The 14363-nt window shown below is 37.8% G+C and overlaps 1 protein-coding gene across 4 annotated transcripts in view; it reads right to left on the bottom strand.

Moving 5' to 3' along the window:
- Positions 1-14363, bottom strand: part of LNPK (lunapark, ER junction formation factor) — an 82956-nt gene that overhangs the window by 24153 nt on the left and 44440 nt on the right. For all 4 annotated transcript variants that reach the window (XM_082397755.1, XM_082397756.1, XM_082397757.1 and 1 more), the window contains one exon: positions 978-1190. In XM_082397755.1, the coding sequence (XP_082253881.1) occupies positions 978-1190 (213 nt within the window). The remainder of the gene's footprint in view (positions 1-977; positions 1191-14363) is intronic.

Raw genomic sequence — 14363 nt, 5'->3', positions numbered from 1 at the left:
TAAAACCTTATGCTGCTTTTTTTGAAGAAAAAGCAGGGAAAAAAGTCTACTGCATTAGTAACATTTAGATTGCTTATTGATTTTATTACATAAGTGCCCTGAATACCTGATATCAACTACTGACTAGCCTCAAAATCATTATAAATTATATGTAATTAGTCATGAAATATGAAAGTAATCTAAATTAAAATTAAATATTCTAAAATAAGATAAATAATTTACTATCATATTCAATAATCGGACATGGAAATCTACATAAACTAATGTGATCTGCTGATGTAGTGGACGTCCATGTCCCAATCACACTCCAAAAGAAAGTTGCAGGGTAATATAATCTATTACACTCCAAAAATGGGATCTTCCCCTAGAGATCTACAACACTGAAAAAAGAGAATCCAAAGAAATGAAATAGTAGTAAAGGCAGTATGTTATTAATTCAATAGAACTTTATGTTAAAGTATCTGTCAGAAAATACTAAGGTTCTATGGCTTAAAAAAAGAAAAATCTACCAAGCCCACATTAACATTAGTAGTATTATACACCACAACACATGAATATTCTTCCTGAAATATGTTAATTGTCATATTTTAAAATATATATGAAGGGGCTAGCAAAAAGCACGAATATATTCCAAAAATGTTCTCTTCTATCCTCATTTTATATAAATCTGGGACCATTCTAAAGCTGAATATAAAAAGATATGTTATACTGTTGACTACAGAATACTACAAAGTTTTATTGCCATTTAGACAAAGAAGCCATAACAGTTAAATGAGCTCAAGAAATAGGTTTCAGTATCACAAGGTGCCAGCTGTAAAGAGTTATGGCTAATTGAATATGGAACTCCTGCTTAATCAGATAACTGCTCTGCTATTTCCAAATGAAATGCCATTTCCATACTGTCTGAAAATGGCCCGTTTTATTGGTAACCAGAGAAAACAATATAAACTGTAAATAACATTAAGTGCTCTGTTTACCCATTCCAGGCACTGAAGTAGCAGGGGATCCAAAACGTCTTGGTAACACATTTGACGATAAGGCTGGAATAACAGTTCTTTCTGGGGGTCCACCAGGGGCTGAAGTGTCCTTTGGTGGTCCAGGAGATACTGGAACTTTTGGGGGAGAGCCCTGGCTAGAGCCTGCTGGTGCTGGAGAAAGGTTTCTTTGAGCTGCAGGTCGCTGACGAATCTCTGAGAATAAGAATAAAAAGTATATATTAGGTTCAACATCCAACATACCACCATTAGTCAATATCACAAATGACTTACATTTAATAATGTTTTGTGGCACTAGGAAGCATCTGTAGGGTCAAAACTACTTGTAATAAGAAATCTATAAAATGTGACACTGAAAGCTGACTGTAGAGTACTCCATTTCTGAACCTACAATTCAACTACATGTATATATTTACGCAACAAGCCTTGATCTACCTGCTGATATTATTTTTCAAAATAAATTCAAATAAAATAAAATCATCACCCAGTTATGTATCATATCTTTTTACAATAATCCTTCCCAAGTTATGATAAAGTTTATCAGAATTAGTGAAAACGCCAGTGAAAACTGTAGAATTGTTTTTTCAAGATAAAAAAATGGTAATGCTAAGAAATGAGTAAATAAGTATATTCTGTAATTATCAAGTATTTATGAAGTAATTAATCAAAGTAGTCATAGAAATGCTGAAAAAGTATTCTTTACTGTTAGGTACCATTAGCTTCCCATTCTCCTTTATACTATTGCTATCTTTCTGGGTAAACTTTTTTTGCCAATACAGTTTACAAAGGAAAACTTCCACTCTGCATAAACAATATATCATCATAAACAAATCTTATCTTTTTGTTGCAAAAATTACAAGAAGTGGGCAAATGTGCCAAATCCAGGCTGCTGCCTCTTTTTGAAACACAATAACGCTGTTGTTTACATACTGTCTATGGCTACTTTAGAAGAGCTGAGTAGTTACAACAGAGACCCTATGGCTCTCAAAGCCATTTACTATATTTACTATCCGGTGCTTTACAGAAAGTTTCATGATCCCCTGCTTACTCGATAACATAAAATTCAATTCTGTCATTCCCCATACCCACCAGTATCTTACTTGAATGTCGATGGTAAGATCTCAAATAAAGATGCACTTCTAGCTTTTTAATTCTACATATCACCTTAAATTATCACAAATCCTGAAACCGTAGGCTAAAATTAAAGAAGTTAAATTTTAATTGGCATGACTGGTAAAAAATGCATACTTCCAGAAGCAAAATAGTTTAGATTTGGACTCTATTTGGCAGTTAAAGATTTTCATGAAAAGTTCATTGCAATCAAAAGTACAGCTTGAGCATCAGATTTCAGTTTACTATAATCTAGTCTACTAGTTAAGAACCTGGGCCCTGCGGTCAAAAAGGTTTGGTTAGAATCCTGGCTGCAGCTACAAGACCTCAGATGGGCTAACTTCACTAAGTCTCTGTCTCTTTATCTGTAAAATTAGGATAATAATATCCTAACTCAGAATTGTTATGAGAATTAAATAAGATAATATCTGTAAGTTGATAGCTCACATTTATTGAATACATATTTCAGATGACAGTGTTTTCATACAGCTAAGTATTTCAAATCACCATTTATCTGTAATTAGTGGGACCAACTAATTTTCCATTGGTTCTTAATTTAATCTCTAACCTAGCCACTGCAATAATAAATTACAAGCATGTCATCATTATATAAATGGAACTGCCCTTATATTTGGCTACTTTCCTTACAGTTTATAGAAAACTTCAGATTTTACCTAGACTAAGTGTATCTTAATAACTCCTGCAAATTAGCTGGTCACTTAATTATCTTTTATTCACAAGGAACACCTTAAAAGATGGTTACACATTAAGAAAGCCATTAAACGCTGCAAAAGGTACTGAGATCAATGAAATCATATAAAGATCTGGTCACTGGAATTAATTTAAAAAAACAAGGCATCAAATATTGTAAATCATTTCTTTAGCAGATTTTTAGGTAAAACATAACTCAAAAATTACATTTTTCTTCCAGATAAATAAATGCTTAACATTTTTTAGACTATCTTAAAAGTTACTACTATTATCCTTTCACTTCTTTTTTTTTTTTTTCTTTTTTCTTTAATTAATTAATTTATTTAATTCATTTTTGGCTGTGTTGGGTCCTCGTTTCCGTGCGAGGGCCCTCTCCAGCTGCAGCGAGCGGGGGCCACTCTTCATCGCGGTGCGCGGGTCTCTCACTATCGCGGACTCTCCCGTTGCGGAGCACAGGCTCCAGACGCGCAGGCTCAGCAGTTGTGGCTCACGGGCCCAGTCGCTCCGCGGCACGTGGGATTCTCCCGGACCAGGGCACGAACCCGCGTCCCCTGCACTGGCGGGCAGACTCCCAACCACTGCGCCACCAGGGAAGCCCCATCCTTTCACTTCTTGAACAAAGACTTGAGACTGCTTCCTCTGAGTGTGCATTTACCCAGTGAAAATTAACTAAGGCACTCTTTTTTTTTTAACATCACTCATATGCTACTGAAAGGTAAGGCCTATAACTAACTATTTAACAAAGAACACCATATCTAGCATTCCATAAAAGAGATATGGCTTAATAATTTCTAAATCTAAAATTAGGCAGACAAAAGGGAAAACTGATACAGAAGAGTCAGGAAAGGGAGAAAAAGTTTCAATGTTTACAAAGGAAAAGCAGGTAACAAAGAGTTACAATGACAATGGTTGAAAATAGTTAGCAATACAATACCAAATCTATATTTGGTAAAGTGTTATGGAATATTCTGGTAGTCTCAATTTAAAATATCTAAGATTTATCTACTTTTAGCTACATGGCACTTAAAAATGCTTTGTATTATAATTCTCTTAAAAAGTTTCTAGTACTCAACAAAGTAGTCATATCGGTTATACTGAACATTTCCCACATTTAAATGTAAAATACCATCCCCCAAAAAGATTTACCAAGCATTCTACGTCAGTCTGGTTAAGTATAAGGACTGTCCCATAAAGCCACCTCTTGGCCAGAGGATGTTTTAACATCCTTATCAATGATCAATCAACTATTCAATAAAAATCATACCAAGTATGAGGACGTGTCTATAATTTTAAATTCAAAATGAAGCAGACTCAAAATGAGATTAAAAACTACTATTTTATGATAAACAAAAGGAAGAAAACAAAGTTTAAAATAATAAAATAGTTGTTAAAAGCATAGATTCCAAAATCAAACTGTCTTGATTTAAATTTTAGCTCCACCCTGTTTATTAGATGTGCATGCAGCCTTTTCCAAGTTGACATCTCTCAGTTCAGCTTCCTCACATAATGAGGAACCTTACCTCCATGGTTGTTACAAAGAACAAGGGCCTCATTTGTCTTCTACTTACTTGACCCTTTGCAGAATATGACAATGGATATCATCCCTACTTACACTTCAGCTTTCTAGATGCCAGTTTAGTTCTGCTTTTAACTTTGATCATTTCTTCTTTTTCCTGGGCTCCTCCTTCTCCATCTACACTTAAATGTTAATGTTCTTATACAGGGGTCCCCAACCACAGGGCCACAGACCAGTATCGTCCACGGCCTGTTAGGAACCGGGCCGCACAGCAGGAGGTGAGTGGAGGGCGAGCGAGTGAAGCTTCATCTGCCTCTCCCCATCGCTTGCATTACCGCCTGGACCATACCCCCACCCCCTACCCCACCCCGGGCCGTGGAAAAATTGTCTTCCATGAAACCTGTCCCTGGTGCCAAAAAGGTTGGGGACAGCTGTTCTTATAGGTCCTCTTACTCTTATTTTCTCTCCCTGGGCAATTTCACTTAATCCCATGGTTTCAATAAGTATCACCTATACTTCCCAATGACTCCTAATCTGTATCTATAACATCAACTTTTTTCTAAGCTCCATTTGAAATAATTAACTACCTATAAACCATATCACCTGGATTTAACTCCCACTCAACAGATCCAAAAGCAAATTCATTATCTTCAACACAAACCTACTACTCTGATTCTTATGTTCCTTATCTTGCTTAAAACACTAACATCTAACCAGCTGCTCAAGCTAAAAATCTTTACTCCTCCTTCGACTCCACACTTTCCAAATCTAATAGCCATCAAGTCCTATCAATCTACTCTTAAATCTGAATTATCTCTTAAATCTCTTCCCTTTTCAACTTCTTTGCAATAATCTATCTAGTGTAGGCCCTTATCTCTTACCTATATTAGTTGGCATCCTAATTGACTTCCATGTGTTCAGCCTTGCTCTCTCCAATCCATTCTCCATGTTACAAAAAAGAAAAAACCAAAACCAAACAAACAAAAGCTGTTCTTTTTAAAATGCAAAGCCTCCAGTGGTTCCCATGTTGCATATAAGATAAAGTCCCAAACTCTGTAATGCTGCATACAAAATCCTTCATAATTATCCCTCCCTCACATAAACCCTACCTCCCTTTTTCAGGCATATGGCACTATTTGCAGTCCCTCAAGGTACCAAGGTCTCTTCTTGGTTCCTTAGAGTAGACCTGAAGAGTCCTTTCCCACCATGTTCTCAAAGCAAATTGTTATTAAAACATATGCATTGTGATTCGTGACGACCTTCACCGTGGTCCTTGGTATGTTAAGATTATTTACATGTGCATAACTTTTTTAACCATGAGCTAATAGGCAGGAACTGCATCCTTATATCCCCAGGATGTGGCAAGGTACTGGCACAGAGTATGAGCTTAATAAAGTCTATGAAACAAATTTATGTTCCTCCTGCACTTTAATAACGAACTTCCAACTGCCTATTACCCAACTTACGTGGTATAGTAGGCAGAATAAAGGCCTCCCAAACACATCCATGTCCTCATCCCCAGAAAATATAAATATGTTATGTTACATGCAAGAATAAGTAAGGCGGTACATGGAATAAGACTGTTAATCAACTGAATTTTTGTTGCCTGCTACATTGAGAATTTCAGCCTAATTTCAGGAGACCATACAAAAAAGCTATCTTCAAGCAGAAAATTTTCTAATAATATATACCACTTGCCAGCCTTTAGTTGAGTTTACTTTTTTGTTGTTCCGCTTTTTAAAGAACTGTTAAGCAAAATGTACTCTTAATTTATCAAACATTTATTTTTCTTCATCACCTTGATGATTTATTTCTACTCTAGTTTGTCTCCTACCTCTCTCAATTTTAAACAACCTGCACCTTGCAGTTCACCAAGGTCTCATTTGGTTAATCAGTTTTTTACAACATTTAAACAAAATTTATGAATTCTTAAAAAAAAATTCCTTTTATTTCCTTTGACAACACACTTATTAAGCAACCACTATGAGCAAAGCACTACTGAATTGAATTCAGAGTTGCAATATAAAGGTGGCAAGCAAAGATAACACAATATTATAACATAAACTAATGCAAGGTAAGTGCCACAAAAAAAGGAAACAACAAAATACCATGAAGGGTTCAGGAAGGGGGATATTAAAATCAGTGATGGGATGAAGAAAGGTTTCATGGTAATGTTGGCATTTAAGATGAACACAGAAAAATGGATGGGGATAGAAATGCCTTTGTTACCTGTATTAAGGTATATGTGGCAGTTTTAAAATAAGAGTCCAAAATTATTTGAGTCACCTCCATTCAAAGGGAGAAGGAGAATGCCTATGTCCCCTCCCTTGAATCTGTACTACTGCTGTTTAACCAAGAGAATATAGAAGTGCCAGCTTTCAAAACTACTTTCTGTCTTTTGGGTGGCTTGCTCTTAGAACCCAGCACCATATTAGGAGCAAGTCCAAGTGGCTCCATTAGAGAGGTCCATGTGGAGAGGAACCAGTGGCCAGCACCAATTTGTCAGTCATGTGAGTAAGCCATCCTGGTAGTAGATCCTCCATCCCCAATCAGGTAGCTCCAACCCATGTGGGGTAGAGATGAGATGTTTCTACCAAACTCTGACGAAATTGTAAATTCATGAGCAAAACAAATGAATGCTGTTTTAAGCCACTAAGTTTTGGAGTGGTTTGTAATACAATAGATAACTACAACAGTATAGCTATAACATGTAAGAACACCCAAAAAAGTGCATTTGCTATTTTATGTTTTTGCAGATTTTCCTTATCAAATGTACATCCCCCAAAACAGCAAAGTATGAAGTATCATTCCATTTACTATCAAGAGCAAAAAAGATTCATGACTTCTACTTTAATCTTCCATATATGCCACGGAACACAAGTGAGTAAACTCTAAAAACCTACTTAAATAAGTTGTAATCCATTTACTAGGACCATTAACTTTTTTTCAATACTTTTTGATTTCAAACTTAGCTGTGGCAGGATATAACTGACTTTCCTTTTGTTAATTTCACTAGTACAAGATGCACTTGTACACTAGATCCCATCCCTTCTTGCCTCCTCATGGATGGTTCTCCATCAACTGTCCCCACTCTCTCCATCATCAATTATTCCATGTCTTCTAGGCCGTTCCCAATAGCACATAAACATGCACATGCTATCATTTCTTTCATACATCATGCTCACTCATACACACAAAATGCTTCCCCCTCCAGCTACCCATTTTTTCAATTTCCTTTACGCAAAAGAACTGCCTCTTCTCATTGTCTACAACTTCTCTACTCCCTTACTTTCTCAAATCTACTCTAAACAGGCTTTTACTCCATTCCTCTACCAAAACTATTCTTCTCAAGGTCACCAAGTTCCTCAACATTGCTAAAACCTATGGTCAATTTTTGACCCTCAACTTACTTGGCGGCAGTATGTGTCACAGATGATCATGACCCAGAAACTTCAATTAGTGTCCAGGACACCACACACTCTTGGGATTTCCTATCTCACTGACCACTTCTTCTCACTTTCTTTTTCTGGTTCTTCTTCATTACTCCAAATACCTTAATGTTAGAGTACCCTAGGGTGGCCTTGGTCCTTTTCTCTTCTTTCTCCACATTTACATCCTTGATAATCTCATCCAGTTTCATGGTTTTAATAGATACCATCCAAATACTGATGACACCCAAATTTATATCTCCAACCCACATAATTCCTGTTTGCCAGACTCATATTCAACTAATTCCTTAGAATCCCCACTTGGACATCTGTCTAATAAGCATCTCAAACATACATATCCAAAATCAAACCCTGTTCTTCACCACCTCGCCTGAAACCCCATCCAAAAAGTGCTCCTCTTGTAATTTCTACCATCTCAGTAAATGGAAACTCTATCTTCCCAGTTACTCAGGCCAAAATCCTGAAGGTCACCTCTGACTCCTCTGTCTCTGACCCAATATCCAATCCATCAGGAAATCTTTTAGGTTCCAACTGTAAAATATATGCAGAATCTTAAACCACCTCTTATGTTACTAAACAAAGGTTCAAGCCACCATCAGTGCTTTCCTAGATAACTGCAAGAGCTTCCTAAGTACTTTCCCTGCTTCCACCTTTGCTTCCTTTGCAGCCTCAACACAGTCACCTTCCTTTTATAACATAATTTAAATCATGTCAATCCTCTGCTCAAAACAAAAAACAAAATTTTTTAAAAATTGAAAACTGAAGTTCTTACAGTGGTCTACATTCTACAAGACCCCACATGATATGATCCTTTGCTACCTCTCTTACTGTCTCTCCTACTATTCTCCCCATTGTTCAATCCAGTCCAGCCATATTGGCCTCCACGCTATTTCTAGAGTAATCTGGGCATGCTCTTTACTCAATCTCTGCACTTACTGATCCTTCTGTCTGGAATGTACTTCCCTCGGATATCTGCATGACTCATTCCCTCACCTCTGAGGTCAAATGACTTTCATCAAATGTCACCTTATCAATGTGGCCTTCCCTGACAACCCTATTTAACACTTCAACCCACCCTCACTCAAGACAGTCCCTATACATCATCCTTTCTTCATTTTCCTCTATCTAACACTATACAGATAAACTGATAGATAAAATTGTCTACCCCCACAACATGCACAAAGGGAGATTTTTTTTTTGTCTCTTTTGTTTACTACTATGACCTCAGGGCCTAAAACAGTGCCTGACAGCACACACTCAATAAACATGTACTGGAAAAAACAAAAACAAATGAATAAATCAGAAATTAGTATATACAAGTCAAATTTATTCCCATATAGCAATTAAAACCTTAAAAAGGAGGTCCTCCCCAAGGACTGAGGAGTCTGCTCCCCACACTGGGCTCCTCAGCCCAGGGGTCCTGAACCAAGATGAGCCCCCAAAATGTCTGACTTTGAAAACCAGCAGGGTTCACATTTTGCAGAGCCAGAGGGCTGTAGGTAACTGAGGCTGCTCTTAAAGGGTGCAGGCAAAAACTCACTCAATCTGAATTCAAGCAGAAAGGCAGCAGTGTGAAAGGTGCCAGGGTCAGACCTACTTGCCGATCTCAGAAAGCCTCCTGCTGGGACTCCCCCTGGGGACTGAGATGATGGCAGCAGCCACTTATGTGATCTCATATTACCTAGATGACACCAGAACCGGCAGGCATGCTCTGGAATCCTCCCTCGAGCCTATTAGCACCAGGGGCCTGCCTCGCCTACCACTGTGCTCACATCAGTTGCCTGCCACCAGGCCTCACAGCCAGATGTGCTGGGGGGCCTGCACCACCCACCAATGTATCCTCCATAATAGCACAAAGCAGGTCCTCTCAGCCAGCTGGGCCCAGGGGCCAGCCCCGTATACCAGCAAACCCACGGCAGTTAGCCCTGCAACAAGAGAAAGGCACACACAGCCCACATAGGATACACCCCTGAAGCATCTGGCTCTTGTGGACAGAAGAGAGCATGTGCCTGGGCCCCACAGGACACCTCCTACATAAGACCACTTCTCCAAGATCAGGAAATGTAACGGGCCTACCTAATACAAAGAAATAAACACAGAGAATTAGGAAAAGTGAGAAGACAGAGAAGTATGTTCCAAATGAAAGAACAAGACCTATCTCAGAAACTAAATGAAATGGAGATAAACAATCTATCTGATAAAGAGTTCAAGGTAATGATCATAAAGATGCTCACAAAACTCAGGAGAAGAATGGATGACCACAGTGAGAACTTCAGCAGAGTAAGAAAATACTTTAAAAAATCAGAGCTGAAGAATACAATAACTGAGATTAAAAACACACTAGAGGGAATCAATGGAAGATTAGATGATACAGAAGAATAGACTAGTGATCTGAAAGAGTAGTGGAAACCACCCAAACTGAACAGAAAAAAGAAAAAGAACTCAGAAAAATGAGAATAGTTTAAGGGACCTCTGGGACAACATCAAGCATACTAACATTCGCATTACATGAATTCCAGAAGAAAGAGAGAGACAGAAAGGGGCAGAGAAGTTATCTGAAGAAATAATAGCTGAAAACTTCCCCAATGTGAGGAAGGAAACAGACATCCAGGTGCTGGAAGCACAGAGAGTCCCAAACAAGATGAACCCAAAGAGGTCCACACCAAGACACATTATACTTAAAATGTCAAAAGAGAAAGATAATGAGAGAATCTTAAAAGCAGCAGAGAAAAACAACTAGTTATACATAAGAGAGCCCCCATAAGACTATCAGCTGACTTTTCAGCAGAAACTTTGCAGGCCAGAAGGGAGTGGCACAATATATTCAAAGTACTGGAGAAAAAAAGAAACAACCAAGAATACTCTACCCAGCAAGGTTATCACTCAGAATTGAAGGAGAGGTAGAGTTTTATAGACAGTAAAAGCTAGAGGAGTTCATCACCACAAAACTGACCTTACAAGAAATGTTAAAGGGCCTTCTCTAAGTGGAAAAGAAAAAGCCACAACTAGAAATAAGAAAATTCTGAAGGAAAAATCTCACCACTAAAGACAAACATATAGTGAAAGTAGTGGATCAATCACTTATAAAGCTAGTAGAAATGATGAAAGGCAAAAGTAGTAAAATCATCTATATCTATGTACTTAAGGGATACACAAAATAAAAGGATGTAAATTCAAAACATAAAACATGATGGGGGGCTAAAAATGTAGGGCTTTTAGAAAGTGTTTGAACTTAAAACAAGATCATCAACTTAAAATAGACAGCTATATACACAGGTCATTATATATGAACCTCATAGTACCTAAAACCAAAACACACACACAAAACAAAGGAATCCAAACATAACATTAAAGATATTGATCAAATCACAAGGGAAGAAAGAGAAGAAGAAAGAAACAAAGAAGAACTACAAAAACAACCAGAAAACCATAAACAGAATGGCAATAAGTACATACCTATCAATAATTACTTTAAATGTAAATGGACAAAGTGCTCTTATCAAAAGACAATGGATGGCTGAATGGATCAAAAAACCAAGACCAGGACTTCCCTGGTGGTGCAGTGGTTAAGAATCCGCCTGCCAATGCAGGGGACACAGGTTCAATCCCTGGTCCAGGAAGGTCCCACATGCCGCGGAGCAACTAAGCCCGTGCGCCACAACTACTGAGCCTGCGCTCCAGAGCCTGTGAGCCACAACTACTGGCCCATGCACCACAACTACTGAAGCCCACGCACCTAGAGCCTGTGCTCTGCAACAAGAGAAGCCACTGTAATGAAAGCCCATGCACCACAACGAAGAGTAGCCCCCACTTAACGCAACTAGAGAAAGCCTGCATGCAGCAACAAAGACCCAATGCAGTCAAAAAATAATTAATCAAAAAAAGAATACTAGCAACCAAATTGAACAATATATTAGAAGGATCATAAACCATGATCAAGTGGGATTTAAACCAAGGATGCAAGGATGGTTCAATATCCACAAATCAATTAATCTGACACACCACGCTAACAAGACAAAAGATAAAAATCCTGATTATCTCAATACAGGTAGAAAAAGCATTTGACAAAATCCAACATCCACTTATGATAAAAACTCTCAACAAAGTGGGTATAGTGGAAACATACCTCAACATAATAAATTCCATATATGACAAACCCAGAGCTAAGACTCAACAGAGAAAGCCGAAAGCTTTGCCTCTAAGATCAGGAATAAGACAAAAATGCCCACTCTCATCATGTTTATTCAACATGCATTGGAAGTCCTAGCCACAGCAAGCAGACAAGAAAAAGAAATAAAAAGCATCCAGGCTACTGCCAGTGTCCTTGTCCTCATGGTAAGACACAGCCACCTCCCGCCTCTGCAGAAGACCTTCCAACACTAGCAGGGTGTTATAGACTGGAAAAGTCCTGGTTTAAAAATAAAGAGATTAGGAGAGGACAGACGGCAGAAGCAAGAAGAAGTACAATCCTGCAGCCTGTGGAACAAAAACCACATTCACAGAAAGATAGACAAGATGAAAAGGCAGAGGGCTATGTACCAGATGAAGGAACGAGATAAAACCCCAGAAAAACAACTAAATGAAGTGGAGATAGGCAACCATCCAGAAAAAGAATTCAGAATAATGATAGTGAAGATGATCCAGGACCTCGGAAAAAGAATGGAGGCAAAGATTCAGAAGATGAAAGAAATGTTTAACAAAGACCTAGAAGAATTAAAGAACAAAGAAACAGAGATGAACAATACAATAACTGAAATGAAAAATACACTAGAAGGAATCAATAGCAGAATAACTGAGGCAAAAGAACGGATAAATGACCTGGAAGACAGAATGGCGGAATTCACTGCTGTGGAACAGAATAAAGAAAAAAGAATGAAAAGAAATGAAGACAGCCTAAGAGACCTCTGGGACAACATTAAACACAACAACATTCACATTATAGGGGTCTCAGAAGGAGAAGAGAGAAAGGACGTGAGAAAATATTTGAAGAGATTATGGTCGTAAACTTCCCTAACATGGGAAAGGAAACAGCCACCCAAGTCCAGGAAGCGCAGTGAGTCCCATACAGGATAAACCCAAGGAGACACATGCCAAGACACATAGTAATCAAATTGGCAAAAACTAAAGACAAAGAAAAATTATTGAAAGCAACAAGGGAAAAGCGACAAATAACATACAAGGGAACTCCCATAAGGTTAACAGCTGATTTCCAGCAGAAACTCTACAAGCCAGAAGGGAGTGGCATGACATATTTAAAGTGCTGAAAGGGAAGAACCTACAACCAGATTACTCTACCCTGCAAGGATCTCATTCAGATTCGATGGAGAAATCAAAAGCTTTACAGACAAGCAAAAGCTAAGAGAATTCAGCACCACCAAACCAGCTCTACAATAAATGCTAAAGGAACTTCTCTAAGTGGGAAACACAAGAGAAGAAAAGGACCTACAAAACCAAACCCAAAACAATTAAGAAAATGGTAATAGGAACATACACATCAATAATTACCTTAAATGTGAATGGATTAATGCTCCAACCAAAAGACACAGGCTTGCTGAATGGATACAAAAACAAGACCCACATATATGCTGTCTACAAGAGACCCACTTCAGACCTAGGGACACATACAGACTGAAAGTGAGGGGATGGAAAAAGACATTCCATGCAAATGGAAATCAAAAGAAAGCTGGAGTAGCGATACTCATATCAGATAAAATAGACTTTAAAATAAAAAATGTTACAAGAGACAAGGAAGGACACTACATAATGATCAAGGGATCAATCCAAGAAGAAAATATAACAATTATAAATATATATGCACACAACATAGGAGCACCTCAATACATAAGGCAACTGCTAACAGCTCTAAAAGAGGAAATCGAAAGTAACACAATAATAGTGGGGGACTTTAACACCTCACTTACATCAATGGAGAGATCATCCAAACAGAAAATTACTAAGGAAACACAAGCTTTAAATGACACAACAGACCAGATAGATTTAATTGATATTTATAGGACATTCCATCTCAAAACAGCAGATTACACTTTCTTCTCGAGTACGCATGGAACATTCTCCAGGATAGATCACATCTTGGGTCACAAACCAAGCCTCAGTAAATTTAAGAAAACTGAAATCATATTAAGCATCTTTTCTGACCACAATGCTATGAGATTGGAAATCAATTACAGGGAAAAAAACGTAAAAAACACAAACACATGGAGGCTAAACAATACGTTACTAAATAACCAAGAGATCACTAAAGAAATCAAAAAATACCTAGAGACAAATGACAATGGAAACACGATGATCCAAAACCAATGGGATGCAGCAAAAGCAGTTCTAACAGGGAAGTTTATAGCAATACAATCCTACCTCAAGAAACAACAAATATTTCAAATAAACAATCTAACCTTACACCTAAAAGAACCAGAGAAAGAAGAACAAACAAAACCCAAACTTAGTAGAAGGAAAGAAATCATAAAGATCAAAGCAGAAATAAATGAAATAGAAACAAAGAAAACAATAGTAAATATCAATAAAACTAAAAGCTGGTTCTTTGAGAAGATAAAATTGATAAACCAT

Source organism: Balaenoptera borealis, assembly GCF_965194805.1.
Source record: "Balaenoptera borealis genome assembly, chromosome: 6".
In the NCBI taxonomy this organism is placed as follows: domain Eukaryota; kingdom Metazoa; phylum Chordata; class Mammalia; order Artiodactyla; family Balaenopteridae; genus Balaenoptera; species Balaenoptera borealis.
The sequence above is the reverse complement of the archived record's forward strand: the minus strand, read 5'-3'. Positions and strand labels throughout refer to the sequence as shown.